Source organism: Aspergillus aculeatus (assembly GCF_001890905.1).
Source record: "Aspergillus aculeatus ATCC 16872 unplaced genomic scaffold ASPACscaffold_1, whole genome shotgun sequence".
In the NCBI taxonomy this organism is placed as follows: Eukaryota; Fungi; Ascomycota; class Eurotiomycetes; order Eurotiales; family Aspergillaceae; genus Aspergillus; species Aspergillus aculeatus.
In genome coordinates, this window is record NW_017962976.1 from 3,248,326 (window position 1) to 3,266,780 (window position 18,455).

The 18,455-nt window shown below is 52.7% G+C and overlaps 7 protein-coding genes across 7 annotated transcripts; 3 read left to right on the forward strand and 4 right to left on the reverse strand.

Moving 5' to 3' along the window:
- Positions 1 to 4,484: 4,484 nt before the first annotated feature.
- ASPACDRAFT_74752 (putative serine/threonine protein kinase (Prp4)) lies at positions 4,485 to 7,524 on the reverse strand. The gene is made up of 2 exons (XM_020204293.1): positions 6,117 to 7,524; positions 4,485 to 6,062 (listed from the first exon to the last, which is right to left on the reverse strand). The coding sequence occupies exons 1-2, from the start codon at positions 7,132 to 7,134 to the stop codon at positions 4,582 to 4,584; spliced, it is 2,499 nt and encodes an 832-aa protein (XP_020061574.1). The 5' UTR covers positions 7,135 to 7,524; the 3' UTR covers positions 4,485 to 4,581.
- Positions 7,525 to 7,763: 239 nt separating this feature from the next.
- Positions 7,764 to 8,124, forward strand: ASPACDRAFT_38806 (translation machinery-associated protein 7; the record flags this gene model as incomplete). The annotated part of the gene is made up of 3 exons (XM_020200508.1): positions 7,764 to 7,785; positions 7,854 to 7,943; positions 8,030 to 8,124. The coding sequence occupies 3 exons, from the start codon at positions 7,764 to 7,766 to the stop codon at positions 8,122 to 8,124; spliced, it is 207 nt and encodes a 68-aa protein (XP_020061575.1).
- Positions 8,125 to 8,641: 517 nt separating this feature from the next.
- Positions 8,642 to 10,394, reverse strand: ASPACDRAFT_56621 (uncharacterized protein; the record flags this gene model as incomplete). The annotated part of the gene is made up of 2 exons (XM_020203152.1): positions 8,642 to 10,172; positions 10,243 to 10,394. 2 exons carry the CDS (start codon positions 10,392 to 10,394, stop codon positions 8,642 to 8,644), a joined length of 1,683 nt encoding a protein of 560 aa, XP_020061576.1.
- Positions 10,395 to 11,611: 1,217 nt separating this feature from the next.
- ASPACDRAFT_74757 (cytochrome b5-like heme/steroid binding domain-containing protein) lies at positions 11,612 to 12,612 on the forward strand. The gene is made up of 4 exons (XM_020204294.1): positions 11,612 to 11,683; positions 11,744 to 11,774; positions 11,852 to 12,089; positions 12,164 to 12,612. Exons 1-4 carry the CDS (start codon positions 11,671 to 11,673, stop codon positions 12,383 to 12,385), a joined length of 504 nt encoding a protein of 167 aa, XP_020061577.1. The 5' UTR covers positions 11,612 to 11,670; the 3' UTR covers positions 12,386 to 12,612.
- A 51-nt stretch (positions 12,613 to 12,663) lies between these two features.
- On the reverse strand, positions 12,664 to 14,653 carry ish1 (double-strand break repair enhancer MSC1). Its single transcript, XM_020204295.1, has 4 exons — positions 14,509 to 14,653; positions 14,401 to 14,451; positions 14,199 to 14,346; positions 12,664 to 14,146 (listed from the first exon to the last, which is right to left on the reverse strand). The coding sequence occupies exons 1-4, from the start codon at positions 14,591 to 14,593 to the stop codon at positions 12,799 to 12,801; spliced, it is 1,632 nt and encodes a 543-aa protein (XP_020061578.1). The 5' UTR covers positions 14,594 to 14,653; the 3' UTR covers positions 12,664 to 12,798.
- Positions 14,654 to 15,504: 851 nt separating this feature from the next.
- On the forward strand, positions 15,505 to 16,588 carry ASPACDRAFT_38810 (PQ-loop repeat-containing protein; the record flags this gene model as incomplete). The annotated part of the gene is made up of 3 exons (XM_020200509.1): positions 15,505 to 15,572; positions 15,656 to 15,913; positions 15,988 to 16,588. The coding sequence occupies 3 exons, from the start codon at positions 15,505 to 15,507 to the stop codon at positions 16,586 to 16,588; spliced, it is 927 nt and encodes a 308-aa protein (XP_020061579.1).
- An 822-nt stretch (positions 16,589 to 17,410) lies between these two features.
- ASPACDRAFT_56625 (nuclear transport factor 2 family protein) lies at positions 17,411 to 18,320 on the reverse strand (the record flags this gene model as incomplete). Its single annotated transcript, XM_020203153.1, has 6 exons — positions 17,411 to 17,521; positions 17,621 to 17,722; positions 17,815 to 17,886; positions 17,957 to 18,021; positions 18,119 to 18,139; positions 18,317 to 18,320. 6 exons carry the CDS (start codon positions 18,318 to 18,320, stop codon positions 17,411 to 17,413), a joined length of 375 nt encoding a protein of 124 aa, XP_020061580.1.
- Between the last annotated feature and the right edge of the window lie 135 nt (positions 18,321 to 18,455).

Genomic DNA, 18,455 nt, shown 5'->3' on the forward strand with positions numbered 1-18,455 from the left:
CCACAGCATCATCAGCATCAGCATCAGCACCAGCACCAGCACCAGCATCATGAAAACATCACATCTCACATCTTCAACTTCAGAGGCGGTGTAGGTGTGACAGGTCTTGTTCTTTTGGACCACCAGATTTATTAATTCTTCCCAAATAATAATAATAATAAAAAAAAATGGCTCCACTCACATCATGCACAATCCACAATTCCCACACCACAAATCCACTTCCCAGCCTGGCCCGGGCGGAATCGATGGGAAAGGTTTCGACAGGCTCGCCTCCTCCCCCCCCTCCTCTGGAATCCATTGGCTGCACGCGGGATGCAACTGGGAATGAGAATGAGTCTGGGATGAATAAATCCGCCGCCTCTTGAGTGTCTGTCTCTCTTTGGCACCCGAAACTGCCACACACACCACCACCACCACCACCACTACCAGTTCCTCCCCGGGATTGCTGGATTGAAACGGGGCGGCAATTCTCCATATGGCCTGCGACGGTTCGAGCAACAGACCAAGATCCTGACCCTGGTTCCAGCCTCCCCCCGAGCGAGAAACCAAGTTCCCCAAGCTAGTAATTAGCAACTAGACTAGCAACCTAGCACAAAGGATCTCTCACTTCTCATCTCTGCCTCTTCCCACTCGTCACTTGTCACTCGTTGTTCCTTCTTTTCTTCTCGTGCGCCCCGTTGGCTTAAGTTCGAGTGGTCAGAATGAGGCTGGAGGAAACTTACATGAGCAAGAAGAGGCAAAGCAACCTTTACCCTTTACTGTCTACTAAAATGAGGGAAAGCCCCACCAAGCGTCCTCCCGAGTGCTGGTCCATTGTTTCGTGTGCTTGACAGGGCACGCACGACCGATCCGGGGCGGAGGGGGTAGATGGGAGTGACAGTTTGTTGTGGACAGTTTGTTGTGGTGGTCGGGACAGTAGAACTTAGACTGGAAACTGTGACTTTGGTGTATAGGTATAGACTCTGTTAGTCGACTCAAATGGAGGTAGGGTAAAAGTCTGTAGTGCCAGCTCATCCTCTCCTCTACTGTGTACATTATTACTCTCCCCTCCAGGCTCTGTCCTCGCTCCCCTCCTTCCAGGCAGGTGGGTTTGGTCACTCAGTTGAGACGGGTATCTATACGAAACGTCGAATCAAACAGGGGACAGGCGGGAGGGCGTGCCCTGTTGACACTTGCGACAACGATCTTCGACAGTGGAGGACGGACTACCTAGTACCTAGGACTACACCGTCTTTTCAATCCGATGATGCTATACACTCCTGCCGAACACTGTTGTGTGGTGTGGTTGTTGTTCAACCGTGTTCGATTCAAACCCAACTCTATTCCCCAGCAGGTGGAAAGTCTTCTGTAGTGGATGACCGACCGTGAATTGCCATGCGGACTGCCAGAAAAAGGAGTTAAGAAAATGGATCCGAAAGTGAGGCGATGGACATCAGACCAATGACAGGGCGGTTCGTCCGGATGGGGACTAGCGGCTCGGATGACTGGGCCAGCGGCTGATGATTGGTTGCTCTGCTGCCACGTTGGATGCAGTGCACTGGCAGTGAGTGCCGCCCACAGCCTGGAGTAGCAGCAAAGCAAAGCAAAGCAAAGCAGGGCAGGGCTCAGGCCGGAAGCTGTCGTCGGTTGCACGGGCCAGCAACCTCGAAACCTGGCAGTAGCAGTGGCAGTGGCAGCAAAGTCACTTTCGGTCTCACTTGATCATCAAACCAGCACTGAGTGACTACGGAGTAGTTCCAGAATTCCCTCTCTGCCCCTTATTTAGAAGTAAAAAAAGCAATCAAGGCTAGAACCAACCACTGCTCAACTACCCCCCAATCACCACCCCCAGAACCAACTCCATAACCCTCTAGACCTTTCTTCTCTCATCAGCATCATCAAACCTGGGAAGTACGGTAAGCAGACAGAGAAACACATGAGACACCAGATGTATCAATCCCATCTTGTCGTCAGCGTCAGCTCGGAGAATTCCCAATTGGGCTATCCTATGAGTACAAGAGGACAATCCCGTTCCAAACTCAATCGAAGAAGCCTTACTACTTACTGCTTGATGCCTACTGCAGAGGTTGATTGACCAGAGAGTAGGGGGAAAGTTCCGCGCTTGACCACCTGGTAAGTATTTCGCTCATGCTCATCCCGCGACGAACCTCTCTCTTCGCCTCAAAATCCAACCACCCTATCGGTAAGTATGTATGTGTACAAACAAGACACACAGGCGGGTTCGTGAGCGCATTATGGAGTACCACTGTACCAGTAGGATGTCTGTCCATGTACATGCAGTACATACATACATGTATGCTGGCTGGCTGCAAACAGACCCATTTGGATGTGGGAGAAGGAGGGGAGGGGCGAACCTGCACAGCACAAGTACACACACGCACGCACTTGCAGGAGATGATGGTATGCTTATTGGGGGCCTGAATTACTACTGCACTGCAGAAGGACTTTCGGTAAGTAGTCTCGGAGTACCGGTAGTCCATTTTTGGATGCTCGGTACTTGTACTTGTACTTGTAGGAGTGCTCCAATTCCGTGAGTTGGTGACTATACTATCGCTGCTATATACTCGGTACTCAGCGTGATAAGTATGCTACCATTTATTCCTGCTATATATATCCCATACAGTGGTCTATACACAAACCCGAACCCAAAAGCCGCACCCCACACAAATAAACATCTGAGTCCTCAGTATAGAACACCTCACATCGCATCCTCCAACTATACATCCCCTGCACTCTACCGAACCCCCCTACATAAACCCCAACGCAACATGATATCATCAATCCTCCGTTCCAACTGATTTCCCCCGGTTGGATACAACAACCACCGCCGACCAGATCCACATTCTCAGCCCCAAGCCCAAACAATTCCCTCTCCGCCTTTGTTCCAACTTCCAACGTTCCAACTTGGATGTTGTTTGCTTGCTTACCTTGATTTGGGACTTGTACGATCCAAGAGTACTGTACAGAGCACAGGTCGGTTCGGCTCAGTTTCCTCGATCAAAACCTGGCCTTCCTTAATGAAGATCCCTGTTTGTGTCAGGGAATTACCTCCGATTGAACTCGGATCGCCGCAGAAAGGAATCCCGCATCAACATCCGGACTACCTATAGTGAGATGATAGATATACGGAGTAGCCCTTGCAGTCTCGAGAAAGAGCCACATCTCACCTCACATTACGCCTCTCTCAACACCTCATAAACTCATCTGGTAGTAGCTTATACCGGCAACCTTGAACCCATTCGCAGAAACCATCCACATATAAATCAATGCCTGCGTAGCAGCAGTACACAACCGCCTTTCATTCTCCGTAGATCGATAGATATCAAACACCAACATGGGAAAAAGACAACCTGACCTACCCCATAGTCTACTCCAACAGCACAGATATAGATCCGAGCCTCAACCTCGACCTCAACCTCAACCTCAACCTCAACCTCAACTATAACACCACCCCGTTCTTAATCTATCCTCTAAATTAACCCAACCCATAAGCAGCACGTCTGCTCTGAACATACTGTACACTATAACACCCTATTCCGCGTGCACAGAGCACAGCCCGAGCTTCCAACCTCAACACAGACACAGACAGACACAGCCTTACCAAGTCCGACGGCACCGCACCACACCCATAGCCACCATCCATTCCAGAATTCATCGCATCAGCCACCCTACACCATGCCACTCATCCAATCACTTCACTTCACCCTACCTACGTACCTACGTGCCTACTAGATAGCCCAGGGTAGGGGGCGACACACTAACTGTAACTGTGACTTACCCGGTTCCACAACCTACAACCTACTACCTACAACCCACTACCTTTATCCTTGACCGTGGACCATGGGAGATAAGAAATGCAAACCGAAACCATGCCGTAGAACCCTCGGGTCGGATCCGACTTATACCCGAGAACGAAACAATATACTGTATGATGCTGGTGCTAATGCTGATGTTATGAACAATGATGATGATGATGATGATGATGATGATGATGATGATGATGATGATGATGATGGTGGTGGTGGTTGGAGGAGGCGGTGGCTGGCAAAACTTTCCCCGCTCCCAGCCCAGCCCAGCCCAGCCTTTTCCGTCGTTGCCACCTCACCAACGCCATCACTCATCACCATCACCTTTTACTCAGCTCCGTAGACTGACTAACTAGGCTCCAACCCGAAGAACCCGTCAATGTCAACTCTCCACACGACGGGAGAGACCCGCGGTTTACTAAGTAGTGGGTGTGCTGCGCCGCTGCAAGGGTGGCGGGTTATACTCCATCCAAGCTTATGCCTCCCCTACCGGAGTCTTACGTCCATAAGACCCCAATGCTGGTGGCACTGGACTGGACTGGACTGGATGAAAACGGTCATTGAGTCATCCGCTTACCTAGGTACTCAATCTACAGACAGGATCTTCGGCTCCATCCCCCATTTGGCACATTTTCAAATCTAACGGGTCAAGACTCGTTCGATAAACGCGACCGTGCTGTGGCTAACTAAAAATATTACTGCGAAGTACTACGGATATGTGCGCAGTGTACCACTATGACATAATATGTACAAACCCTCTCCCCTCCGTACAAACCTAGACCTTCGGGCGCGAGATAAACGGATGTCGCAACGCCTCCGTCGGGGTGCACCGTTTCTCCGGATTGAGGTTCAGGCAGCGTTCCAGCAGGTCCAAGAACAACGTCAGCTCCTTCGTTTCACTCTCCGTCATCCCACGGGTCCCCTTGCCCATCAGCCGCGTCCTCAAATCGCGCGTCGGCTTCTTGAAATCCACCACCCGTACAACCGCACGCCCCGTGACCTTATCCTCCTCCTGACTGTGGAAATTCAGCATCTCGTCGAAGTGCAGGTGCGTCAGCGACCCGCGCCGGAGCAGCTTCGGGGGGTATTTGCCACGGCATTCCATGATCGACCGTAGCATCTGATTGTTGTTTCGCCCCGTAAAGAGGATCTTCCCCGTAGCGATCTCGAATAGCGTGCATCCAATCGACCACACATCGATGGCGTGATCGTACGGGATCCCCAGAATGATCTCCGGCGCCCGGTAGAACCGACTGACCAAGTATGGCGTTATCTCGTTCTCCGTCGTGGGCGATGCCGACCCCAGGTCGCAAACCTTGAGAACATTGTAGTTCTCATTGACCAGAAGGTTGTCCGGCTTCAGATCGGCGTGAAGAATGTTGCACTTCCGGAACAGGCTGAGTCCCAGGAATATCTGCTGGGCATAGACTCGGATGGCCGTGAGATTCAGCCCAGTGTCGCGGCCCTTCTTGTTCACGAGTTCCCGCAGGTTCATGCCCAGGTTCTCGAACACCATGCACAGGTGGCCCTTGTGTTCGAAATACCGCTCGAACCGAATGACATGTTTCTTGTCGTCGGGGTCCGCCTCGCGTAGTTGCTCCAGAATGCCAATCTCCTTCATCCCCGCCTTCCGCATCGTATCGTTTTGTCGGATGATCTTGATCGCAACCAGTCCGCCAGTCTTGGAATCGGTTGCGCGCACGACAGACGAAAACATACCCTTCCCAAGGTTCTGCTGCACATGATACCGTCCGTTAATCAACTCACCGAGACGCACGTTGTAATAGCCCTCCGGATCGTCCCAGTTGTCCAGCATACTGACGTCCAGCTCTTTGGGCTGCGGGATGGCGGACATCGCCGAAGCATGCGTAGGCTGCGCGGTGTCATGCGTATCTTCCGCAAACATGTCGTCATCATCGTCTTCGGCGAACATATCGTACGGATCTTTCGCCTTGGCTGGGGGTCGAGGCGGCTCTGCATCAGGGAGCAGGATGTCCTGCTTGGTCGTTTGGGTTTCGTCATAAGCCGCCGCGGAAACATCCTCAGTCGAGCTGCGAGTATCGTGCTTTTCCTTCTCGGCTCTCATGTCCATGGTAGGATCGTAGTCGGCTGCGGAAACTTCATCTTTATCAGCACCATCTACAGGTGCACCATTGTTGAGCGAACCGTCATCCTTGTCAACCTTGAAGTCCGAAATTGAATCCAGACTATCGTCAGGCGTTTGAGGAGCGGACTGTGGAGCTGCATCTATAGCTAGTCAGTTTAATGTACGCTGCTGCAATGTAAACTGTCATGCTGACTTACCGGAAGGCGTGCCATTCGAAGCAACCGAAGCGGCCGTATCGGCGCTTGGGGTCGTCGAATCCCCATCGCCTCCAATATGGAGAGCCTGCAGACGCAACGGCGTAGCTTGTCCACGGTATTTCGCACGGATAGCCTCACGCCGTTTGCGGCGTGCTTCCAGTTGGGCTGCTTCGTCGACAGGTTCCTCATGCTGTTGCTCTTCCCGAGTTTCGGTAGTTTGGGCATTGTTCACGCTGCAAAGTTGTTGTGAGTATGTCCCTCCGCGACGAGAACCGGTCATATGAGCATACCTCTCAAGACGAACACTAGGGGTTTCAGAAGCTTGCTGCACCTGAGGTTTCTGAGTTTCAGCATGTGATTTTAAATCCCGAGCGACGACTGGAGCTTTCCCCCGCTCGCTCACTGACTGTTCAATAGAAGCCTTCCTTCTACGGTCACGAGACGCGACGCTATCACCGCGCTGAGACTCCCACTCATCCCCAGAGTATTGCTTTGGTTTCCGCACTTCGCGGAACGGCGACCGGCTGCGGGTGCGGGCGCGCTTCTCCCTGCGCCGATCCGACTCGTCGCTGTATCGCAGCCCCTCGCCAAAATTCTCTTCCCGATCGTAGTCGTAGTAGGGCCGGGGTCGTCGGTGGGATTGACCGCCGCGGCCCGCGTAACGGCTATCATCGTATCGGGACCCGACGCGGCGGGAGGGTTCGTATCGGGATCGTCGGTCGTCATAGTCATAGTCACGATCATAGTCGTCGTCCCGGCGACGCTTGTAGCCTCTGTGGTCGCGGTACGGGGAGCGGGACCGGGTGCGGGAGGGCGATCTGGTCCTGGTCCTCGACCTCCGGTGGCGGGGCGATCTGCTCAACGATGCTGGAGATCTGGGGGCGGGTGAACTAGCTCTGGGGGGACGGTCAACGCGGTTGCCATTAAGAGGAAGTTGCGACGTAGTTGCCTTCGTCTCTGAACCTGATTCGATGATCTCACCCTCAGAAGGGGCCGATGGAGACCTCGACCTGCGTGATGCCATTTTGCGTCCGTCTGCCGAGAGATATATCTTCTTCTCTCAACGGAGTGTGCCTAGATAGACAGATCGGCCTTTTCGCGCAGCTTCAGAGAAGAGAGAAAAAGAACTTCCGGTTAGCCAAGAATGGTTTGGATGACGCGTCAAGGTAGGAGGATATATTGAGAAAGTCCAACCGGCTGAAGATGCCACGGGCCCTTGCCAACTTTGAGCAAGCCTGAGACAAGTGTGGAGGTTTTTTTTTTTGCCTTTTGTTTTAGGAAAATATGCGAAAGATACCAGTAGAAGTGTTTGCTACTGTCTCAGTTCAATATATTCACGCGAGGATGGCTGGATTGTCGAAGAGGTAGCTGAGGCGATGAGATCGCACGCGGTATTAACAGGAACGAGGTAAATGGGGGGATAAAGCAGGTTGTTGAGATGGGATGAGCTGGTGCCAGGCGGTGACCGATGGAGAGGGAGAGATTTCGGCGCCTAACCCGGTTCTAGACTAGCGGCTCCCCGCGGGACAATCGCTGATAAGACACGATTTTTTGCGCCTCCATTTCCCCTCCTTCTCCTCTTTGCGCGACTACGCATTCTTGCCTTCATCTAACGCTCCTTTCACAAAACCTTTTCATAACCAATATCGCACAATGGGTGGTCAAAGCAGAGAAGGTATGCGCTTATCAAGGTGTCTGAGTATTGCCTATCCGCCCTCTGACTCGACTTTTTCTTTTGTCTAGGTGGCAAGGTCAAGCCCCTCAAGCAGGCCAAGAAGGCTCAGAAGGATCTCGATGAAGATGATCTCGCCTTCAAGGAGAAGCAGAGAGCTGGTATGTTTACCTATTGCTGCCTTTAACACCGGCGGTGACTTGATCATGGTCGCGAGCACCTCACTAACTGCATTGTCTCTATTCAGATGCCAAGGCTAAGAAGGATCTGATGGAGAAGGCCAAGGGCAAGGGTCCCCTGAACACCGGTGCCCAGGGCATCAAGAAGTCGGGCAAGAAATAAATCACCTTTGGGAGCATTGAGATCAGTCATTCATGATATACCACGAGCCATGACCCACGAGCGCAAGGTGGTGGAGTCGCTTGGCATTGAGCGCTATTCTCTTTGAGCAACTTTACTTGATGCATTTACAACGCTGAGCGCACACTTCATCCACTGATAATCTATTCAATAAATACCTCAAAAGCGTGACTTAGTTCCTCAACCGTTGGGAACCATCTGCACGGAACCTGGTCCCAGACTTGAGATTCGCGTCTCTCAACAAGCAAACAGGGTATCATCGCGCACTGCACAGATCAAAGAAAGACTGTCTACCATGCTTTGCTAGAACAAAAGTGAAACCCGCTGTATGCTGCCGAATTGTAAACGCAACGCTGAAAGGCATAATGCAACCAACAAACCTCGCCCAACCCACATGATCGTAAAGAAAGTATATTAAAAAAAGGGACAGAAACACCAATGCCCAACGCGCTGTCTGAGCGGATTGGGATGCAATGAAAACGAATGTTTTGATCGACCTTCAGCTGGTCACTCGGCTGACCCAGAGGCCGGAGCCGCCCCCATAGCAATCGAGCTCATCACGTTTCTTCCAAGCCTTCAGTAGCTTCACGCCAATCTCATGCTCCTCTCGCTTGATTTCTGCAAGTTCACTTTCGAGACTGGCGACCGTTTTCTTCACCTCATCCCTAGCGGCTATGTCATAGGCGACGGAACTCGGCTGGATAACTTGAGTCAACTCGTAGATGATCGTGTTGATATTGGCCTTGCGACGCGTAAGGGTCTCCTTGCGGGCTTCAAGCGCCTCAATCCGGTTTTGATTCTGTTGCTGGGGAGTGATAGCTATGGGTTCTTTGACCGCCTCCGCCTCCACAGCGGCCTGGGATGGCGTGGGCTTTCTGGTCGGCTTCTTCCCGGGAGCCACTGTGCTCGGCACGGGTCGGCTACGAGACATGATGGAGGGCTGACACTCCGTGGACACAGATGCAGTGTCAGCGACAGTATCGATGCTGTTACGCCTGCTACCTATTGAGCTGCCTATTTCGGTAGGGTCGTAAGTGGTTGCGCTGAAGCGGCTTGTGGGTTCTTCAGCCATTTCGTGAGTAGTCAACTTAAGATCCATTAACGAGGATTCCCAGTCTGTTTCCGGCGCTGGAAGCTCGACCCGAGGTGGGACGCGGTTGCTGCTGCGGACGGTTGGGGTGGATGCCTCGGGTGTCCTGGCACGGGGATTGTTCCTGGTAGTGCCATGGTGCCTGTCTGTAGGTCGAAATTCGCCGGCTGTGATTGTTGTCACCACGGTAGGGACCATTCCGCACGCCGCGAGGTCAGAAGCTGCTGAGCCGTTGTGTGCTCTCATTTGATCATACCTGCGGATCGTGTTCGCTCTGGGTCGTTCCTGGATAGGCTGCACTATTGGCGATCGTCCACTGGGTCCCTTCCATGGCTCGCGAATGCGTGGCTCTGAGGGGGGTTTCCGGGCACTTTGCGTGTTCCATCCAAGACTATTCGACCCGTGAGATGACGGAGGTGTGGCTGACATGTCGGTGCGGACCGAAGCATTGCTGGAGGCTTGCTGCCCAAACATGCCAGAATGGCTTGACGTCGAGCCCCTCGAAAAGTTGTCCTGCCTACTTGCGTATCCTCTCGAGGACGGGTTTGCTGGTCGAGACTGATCCACGGGGGAGTAACCGGTCTTGCGCACCGGCAGCTGACTGGTGAACCTGGTGTTTTCCTTCTTCTCCATCGGGTCGATACCAAGGTCCGGCCTGGATTCGTCCTCTATGGGGGAGACGCGGGAGCTGCCGCGACTAAGTGGTGGCCGACTTAAGGAGACGGGTGAGTCGGGAGGAGAGATCTCAACACTTTCAGGCCGACTGAGATCGTGACCGAGGATACCTGTCTGCAGTGGAAGATCTGTCAAGCTGACCGAGCGGTGGTCAAAGAGATCATCGGATGCAATGCTCGGAGCGATGCTTGGGGCCTTGGATGATGATGCGACCCTGCGACCTGAGTACGGGTGATGCGCGGGATTGAGTGAGTCCGCTTGGTTGCTAGAACGGGTCAGCAAGTCAAGTATACTTTGCAGGAAGATGTAGTCACAGCTCGACTACTTCAACTTACCCTCGAGAAGTCAGGGAACGGTTGTCGGTGCTCTGAGTGCCTGGGCCGCGAGACCAGGACTGATAGACACTATCGTCTAGAGTTTTGTCGATCAAGGTGGGATTTCCAATAACCGGCTTTCGCGATCGATGAAGGTGCATTTTCCCCCACATTTTGACGATAGACCCTCTGGGCGGATGCTATAGCTTGTGAACCAGCTAGTTTGATGGTCAAGTGTCAATGTTGCGAGGCTTAAAGCTTGGGCGTGATGTTCGATAAGACCACTTTGCGCCAATGTCGGGTTGGAGCAGATTTCAACAGGGAGAAATATCAAGAATTAGAAAGGGAGATAAGTCAAGAATAGTAGGACAGTTTAGTCAGATGGAATAAGCAATGTGACCAAGATTCAGGTAGCTAAGTTCAAGCTTATTATGCGAAGGACAGACGTGCCGGCACGTCATTCAAGAAAGGATCAGTCCACCACAATTGAAGGAGAAGACAAAGGAAGTTAAAGAGAGTCTCATAGATAGATGATCCAATTTCGACGAATATGGGGCGGGCGACCAGGCACTAGAATTAATCAAAGAAATTACAAGAAAGAGGGACTGAAATGAATGAGAAGCGGGTGAAAGATCGAAAGGGAAGAGAAGAGAAGAACGAACGGCCGGAGCAACACACAGACAGACCATAACCGCGTCTTCTGGAGCCGCGGAGGTAGTGCACTGACTGAGTGTGCCCCTCTTGAATTGCGATGCCAACCAGGCCGGGCTTGTCTGGAAAGTCGACCGTTAGAGAGCCCGGACGGAGCTAGTCTAAGAATAAATGACGAACTAGTGGACTGACAGCAGCGAAGGAAATTGGCAAAGCGGGTGAGGGTGACTGTTTCAGAATGAATTGGTTTAATTATAGGAGCTCCGAGAGCCTGGTGGGTTCGAGACTCGAGCGCATTCCGAACTCCGTTGCAATCTCAGGAATTGCGGATCGCTGCAATAATTGAAGCCTCTGCAGAAAGCTGCAGAATGATCAGCCACGGTCTCGTGCAGCACGATAACCAGGGATCATTTACAGAGCCATCAGCGTGACAGTAGGGAATAATCGAACCCAGAAAGTCCTGTAGACGATCATGAATCTTTTGTTGCTGCATGATCGAACCTGAATCAGCCAAAGTAGCCCGCGGCGCGATCCAACGGAACCGAATCGCGCTTCCGCGCTTACCGCCTTAATCTCCACGAATAGCCGTCCGTTTTTCTGGCTCCGTTCTCCGCACACTGAGCTGTGGCGTTGATTGGCTCCGAGGTCCCTTCTGCCCTCAATTGCCGTCATACACCGGCCGGGGCGACTTCCATCATCCATCATCAATCCATCTCAGCTCAACAATCCCATTCATCCTCCAAACAACCACATCCTCATCCGTGTGTCCATCAACCAGCACAAGAGCCACATCCTAAAATGTCCAGCCCGGGTAATCCTCCCCCTAAACATTTCCCCCCACCCAAACATCACTAACACACACCACCAACAGACGGAGCAACAACTTCCCCACCGGCCGAAGTGTCAGTAAACCCCAACATCTCCAAGCTGACAGGCACTGCACCCATCCCTCACAACACCCACTAATCCATAAAACCAGAATGACAATTGCCTCCCCCATCAACCTCATCCTCCTTACCCTCTTCATCATCCTGGTCTACATCCAACTGCGTCCCAAGGCCCCCGTCGCCCTCCCCAAAGCGCCCCCACCCGTCGTCTTCCGCACCTTCACCCCGACCACTCTTCTGCCATTCAACGGCACCGCCGATCAACCCGTCTACCTCGCCGTGCGCGGCCGCGTTTTCGACGTCACCCCCGGCCGTAACTTCTATGGACCGGTAAACTGCCCCCCCCTTCACACTCAACAAAAGTCCGAATCACTAGCTAAAACCAATCGTGCGTGACAAAACAGGGCGGACCCTACGAGAACTTCGCCGGTCGGGACGCGTCCCGTGGGTTGGCGTGCCAGAGCTTCGATGAGGAGATGTTGACCAAGGATCTGAAGGGTCCGTTGGATACGTTGGAGGATCTGAATCCGGACCAGTTGGAGAATCTGCAGTCGTGGGAGGAGCGGTTCTCGGAGAAGTACTTGGTTGTTGGGAAGTTGGTGGCTGAGGGGGAGGAGGATGCTTGAGTGGAGACTCGGTGAGTTTTGGGGGTGGTGTATGAAGCAAGGATGGCGGTGAGGGGGGTGACGATTATAGATAGGGCGGTGATGAACAGAAGGCTGTTAGAATGTAAAGTTGGCTTGTTCGGGGTTGATATGAAATGGTTGAGTGGACTCAAGGTCTTGACAGGTAGTAGGTTGGATGAATTATGATATTATGGTTATTCAATTTGTTTACACAAGTACTTTCTGATAAACCTCAACAAATGACGTTACCATATCAGCACAGAAGCAGAAGTGTTTTGAAGAGGAAATAAAGTAAATTTCGAGACTAATTTGCCAACCAATAACTATTACGTTAAGTCATAAAATCATGTCCCACCAGCACCACCATACCCCAGTTCTTTGTAATCCACCCTCACATTGCAGAAAACCACACTTTACAACTCCTTGCGCAGGCTCGCGGAAGCCTCGGCACCCTTGGTCTTCACCTTGTCCGCGACCTTGAAGCCCTGCGTCTTAGCTTGTTCCTTCGCGACCTCAGAAGCCTTCTCAGCGGCCTCCTGACCGTGGGCCCTGCCGCTTGCGGCTCCAACCTTGACTTGCTCCCAAACCCACTGGGAAAGGTCCGAAAGCTTATCCTGGAGCTTGGCGAGGATGGTACCCTGAGGAGTGGAGGTTCCGTGTCTGAAGTACTCAGCGTTGCGGCGGGCCGCGGCCTTGAGCTCGTTGATGCTGGAGCCCTGGTAGACGGGGATACCATACGAGTCAAGGTATGCCTTGAGATCGGAGTGAGACCAAGAGTCAAAGGCAGAGCCCTTAGCGACATCGGTAGCCTGAGCCATGTAAGAGGTAGCGGAAGCCAGCTGGTCACCGCCAGCCTTGGAGGCCTGGGCATAGGTGTCCTGAGCCTGCTTGACAAGCTCTTCACGGGTAATGTCGGCCTGGTGGGCAGCCTTCGAGTTCATGGAAGCGAGATACTTCTTCAGGTGCTCAGTGTCCCAGGTGTCGAAAGTCCAGGCACTCCAGCCAGTGGCAGCCTTGTGGGCGTTCAGACGGACCTGTGCCAGGAGCTCATCGCGCTTGCCGTTCTGAGGCACGGGAACACCGCGGGCGTCAAGGTATGCCTTGAGACGAGAATCGGACCAAGACGCAATAAGAGAGTCAAAGGCTTCCTGTCCCTTGTACTGAGCAACGTCAGTGGCGCGGGTGAACTCGTTGCCAGCCTTGGTGGTGGCGGCACCGATAAATTCACTGGCAGTGGAGGAGAGGCTCGCAGAAGCGGTAGCAGCAGCAGTCGAAGCCTGGCTGACCAGAGAGGCACGGTGCTTTCTCGCTAGAGCTACAAGCTCGTTGCGCTTAGAGCCCTGAGGGACCTTCACACCGTGCTCATCGAGGAACTTCTTCAGGTCGGAGTCGGACCAAGCGCTGAACAAAGCTTCACTCAAAGTAGCCTGGGCCTTGTCGGCAGAAGCAGAGGCAGAAGCAGCAATGGCCTTAGCCTGCAGTCCAGCCAGTCGGGCGTTACGGCGAACGGTGGCGATGAGCTTGTCGCGAGTGGAGGGCTGAGGAACAGGCCAGCCACGCTCATCGAGCCACTCCTTCAAATCAGACTCAGACCACTGAGCATACACCCAGTTACCAGGGTAAGAAATGGCCTCGCCAAGCTTTTGGGCAATGGTTTCGTAGTTCTCGCGGACAGCCTTGAGAAGAGTGTCACGCTTGCGTGGCTGAGGAGCGGGAATGCCATGACGATCAAGGAAGGCCTTGAGCTGGGAGTCCGACCATCTAGACGAATGTTAGTAATAAGACCAGGGGAGTATTGTCGATATACACGTACGTGTCAAAGAGCCATTCCTTAGCATTGTGCCAGTGGTCCGGAGATTGTTCCACAGCATGTCCCAGAGGCTTCTGAACCTTAGCATCCCAGTTTGTCTTCACCAAGCTCTCAAGATCTTTACGGTCGGCAGGCGAGGGGTAAGGAATGTCTGAAAGCATCGTCAGCACTAACCTCACCAAAACGCAGAAAGGGCTTAACGTACCATGGTCGGCAAGCCATCTTTCCAACTCAGTTTCGTGCCATTTGTTGTATACTGTCGAGATGCATTAGCGAGCGAAGTAAGATTCACTGTGTTCGACTTGAAACATACCAGCTTTGCTGAACCAGCTGGATGCGCCGACAGCCTCAGCTGTTGCCAGTACAAAGACTAGGCAGAAAGCCAAATGAAGCTTCATTATGGCTCAGTCGTGATTTAAGGTCGAAATTATAGCCGTATCAGTCTTATCGGGAGGAGATTGAAGATTAGCTTATCGCTGCCTCTAGCGTTTTGCAGCTTTGCTGAGCCACTTACTGTCGTTGATGATAGCGGTTGTTGATGAGAGAGAATTGAAGGAGTTAAGGTCCAGGGATGAGGATAAATTTATTGTTGTGAGAGAAAGAATGAGCTGTGGATAGAATCAGGGAGGCGGCGCTGAGATGATCACCGAGTGACGTAGTGATGTGGTTGCTGGAGCTGTCCATCAGTCGACGGCTGGCGTCATCGATGAATGGGTGGCCCATGGTCGGTCGGCAGAGGCGTCTGGGCGCTTTCGGCTCGTAGTGCATTCTTTGTCGTACCGGGTCAGCAATGACCTGTGAATGATATAGTTACTCTCTTTTTTTGGTCTCCCTTCGATCTTCGATGTGTATCGTGTTCTTCATGGAGTCGTGGACCAGCGTACTGCCAGGCACATGATCTTCCACTAGCTACTTAAGGATATCCAAATAGACCTTACCATTTTGGGATAGAATGCGGAGATGGACGATAAGGAAGGAAAGCATTCAAGCATTCAAGCATTCAAGATTATCATCGCAGTCACTCACCCCTTCGAGTATCGATCAGTGACATATCATCCTTCATCTCCTCGTTTGTCCACCCTGTGTACTACATGTGTACATGTGTGCGCTGGTTCGACACATGCTGTTTTAGAGTCCAATAATTCTCCTGTCTCTTGCCCCCCCCCAACCTGCACTCCCCGCCCCTATGCACCGGGCTCATAGACCGCCCTTACGCTCTCTAACTCCCATCATCCCGTCCAGCAACTTGCATGTCAACAGCCTCTTCCTCGATACACAGACGATCCTAGAATCGGCTTTGTTCACCAAGATGGATTCCCTCAGTCTACAATGCGGGCAACTGGATTCGCCCGACTACAAGAATTTCATTCTCTCCATGTACGTTCTTCCCCTCATACCTACCAACATAAGAACAGCGAGCAAAGCAACGAAATCAACGATTCTAACCCAAAACCATCCAGTCTAATCGTCTTCGGCATTCTCCTCTCCTACCTTCCCCAACACATCCGCATCATCTCGTTGAAATCCTCGTTCGGAATCTCCCCCTACTTTGTCCTCCTCGGCACGACCTCCGGCTCGTCCGCCCTCGCCAATGTCGTCTCCCAACAACAGAGTCTCCACGACATGTCGTGCTGCAAGCAAATCAGCGGACTAGGCTGCTTCTCCGCCCTCCTAGGGATCCTCCAAGTCGGTACTCAATGTCTCTGCTTCTTCCTAATGTAAGCATGCCCCCCAAATTTGTCTAACGCATGGGTATTCGAACTAACCCACGAAACCCGCAAACCAAAACCAGCCTCTTCCTCTTCGTCCTCTTCTTCCCCCGCCACCAGCACTACGGCATCGACCACCGCCGGACCACCCCAACCTACCGCACCGCGCTCACGGTCGCAGGCATCTGCATCGTCCACGCCCTCGTCATGCTCATCACCACCCTGGCCGTCGGCCTCCGCCGGCCCGAGGCCCTCCAATCCTGGTCCAACTTCTGCGGCGTGCTCGCCGCCCTCCTCGCCTCGGTCCAGTACTTCCCGCAAATCTACACGACGGTGCGCCTCCGCTGCGTCGGCAGCCTCAGCATCCCGATGATGTGCATCCAGACGCCCGGCAGTCTCGTGTGGGCGGGGAGCCTGGCGGCGCGGCTGGGGCGGGCCGGATGGAGTACCTGGGGGGTGCTGATCGTCACGGCGTGTCTGCAGGGGACACTGCTGGCCCTGGGCGTGTGGTTCGAGTATCTGGGTCCCGACAAGGGCCACGGCCACGACGATGAGGGTGACGCCTCGAATAAGAATTCCGCTAATGGTGGAACGGGACCGGCCCGTGGTGTTGAAGCAGAAGACGGAGAAGAAGGCCAGGGCCGGGATCACCCGTCCGAGGAGACGCCGCTTCTTGGGGGATGAAAGCTTCCATCCTCTTATTCGGGTTATTGTCTAAGGGTCTTTGGCATATATAGTGTATGTAGATCTCATAAGGTTTAATTGGCTGTATAGCATTTTGGTCTGTTGAGGTGTATCCAATGGATTGCCTGCATTGGCTTGATAGGCTTTCGTTCTTGTACCCTGATCCTATTCATTGGCTTGGCTGTATACGCCAAGTAATTTCAGTCTCTCCGAATACTCGTACTTTAGACTCAGGAGCATGCGCATTGCACGCCGCTGCCGCGGCGGCACTCAGTAAGAGGAACGGGGGATTCTCTCCTAAATCCCAGACCACCTTCTCGGAGCCCAATCACCCATTAACACATAAGGCGTCGAGGTACACAAAAAGAGCAGGAATACAAAGACCATTACCACATCACCAAGAAAGTACCAGATTTGCCTCATCCTGAACACAACTACAACCACAGTATCACCGCACACACATAAAACAACTAAGAGGTAGTTCAAGAGATTTGAAAAGAGCTTCTCCGCGAAGAGACGCACAGCGAAAAGGGGGCATGGCATGTTCCAAATGAACCAAAAGCATCCAATCTCAAGATTCCTGGGCTCTGCCTCCGCCTCTCACTCTGTTTAAACCCGAAACCTGAAATTTGAAAATGGATTCATTATCTTCGTTTCGTACGGGATTATCTGCGGACTATGGGCAGGTCTTTCCCCTGTTATACAGATAGAGAAAAGATGACCGTTCCCCAAAGCCGCAGGCCTGATCCCTCCCCCTCCGACGTTTCCTTTCCACTGCGCGACGACGACGCTTTATACCTAACAAAACACCAATGGAACCATTTATGCGTTGTAAATCAGACGGAAGATGTCGTTCTGGACGTAGTAGCTGCCGTTCTCGGGGATGAGGTTGAAGCTCTGGGTGTAGTTCATGGGGTTTTGCTCCTCGTCGACCTGTGCAGTTGAGATTGGTTAGATTTTTTTTGTAGGTCTGGCGGGGTTCGTGGGAGCTGAATAGATTGAGTCAGATGATAAAGGGAGGGGGAGTCATACCAAGAGAGCACCGGTGACCATGACCAGGATGCTACCATCCTGGCTGGAGGGCTGAGCGTCGAGGGTGTTGACCTTGTGGACAACCTTCTGGAAGGGGAGGCTCTGCAGGATGAGACAAATTCACATCGCAATGCGTTAGTCCATCGGGCTTTGATTCCCCACAGAGAGATTTCCATGGAAACCGGAGAACTCACGGTCAGCTTCTCAACGATGTTGGAAACACCCTGGATCGAGCTGGTCTCGAAGGTGAGCATGGAGTGGTCGCGCTATGTCACGAAAGATCCATTGCGTTAGTCGATCGTCTTGCGTCTGAGCTGAGAGATGCGCATGACATACGTAGAGTCCGGCCAGGGAGGAGCGGTCGGCGTCGAAGGTCTGGTAGTAGAACTGGACGAATTGCTCTGTTGGGCCGCGGTTAGACCGAAAGTTCATCGGTGGTGTCGAGGAGCGACAGAGCTGGGCTCTGCGAGGATAGGTCGATGCATCATTATCACATACGGGCAATTTCACTGAAGGCGGCTGGAGATTGGTTCGCATCACATTAGTCTCTTTTCTGGTAGCTCGAGGGGCAGATTGGAAGCCGGGTATGGAGGGGTTCTCCCGACAGAGCCTCATGGAGGGGCAGCAAAACATTGGGCGGGGGATGAGTAATATAGAAAATCATGTTCAATAGCAGAAAAGGAGTAATTCACTTACACATTTTGACGGTTGGGAGTCTGCAAAGACAACGGAGATGGATAAAAAACAGAGAGCTGGCTGAGGGGGCAATAGGACAATGGGATAGAAACGAGGGGAAGAGACGAGGTTGATATCAACACCGAAAGTCTTTCCGTCG

Bases quoted from the DNA above. Each gene is read 5' to 3' on its own strand.
- ASPACDRAFT_74752 (XM_020204293.1), bottom strand. From the start codon at position 7,134: ATGGCATCACGCAGGTCGAGGTCTCCATCGGCCCCTTCTGAGGGTGAG. The intron at 6,063-6,116 runs CTTCCGGTAAGT...CATTAAACTGAC, and splicing joins GGTTGCTTCGAATGGCACGC to TAGCTATAGATGCAGCTCCA.
- ASPACDRAFT_74757 (XM_020204294.1), top strand. The intron at 11,775-11,851 runs GTCAGTAAACCC...CCATAAAACCAG, and splicing joins ACTTCCCCACCGGCCGAAGT to AATGACAATTGCCTCCCCCA. The intron at 12,090-12,163 runs GTAAACTGCCCC...GTGACAAAACAG, and splicing joins GCCGTAACTTCTATGGACCG to GGCGGACCCTACGAGAACTT.
- ish1 (XM_020204295.1), bottom strand. From the start codon at position 14,593: ATGAAGCTTCATTTGGCTTTCTGCCTAGTCTTTGTACTGGCAACAGCT. The intron at 14,347-14,400 runs GTACGTTAAGCC...CGATGCTTTCAG, and splicing joins AAGATGGCTTGCCGACCATG to ACATTCCTTACCCCTCGCCT. The intron at 14,147-14,198 runs GTACGTGTATAT...ACATTCGTCTAG, and splicing joins AAGGAATGGCTCTTTGACAC to ATGGTCGGACTCCCAGCTCA.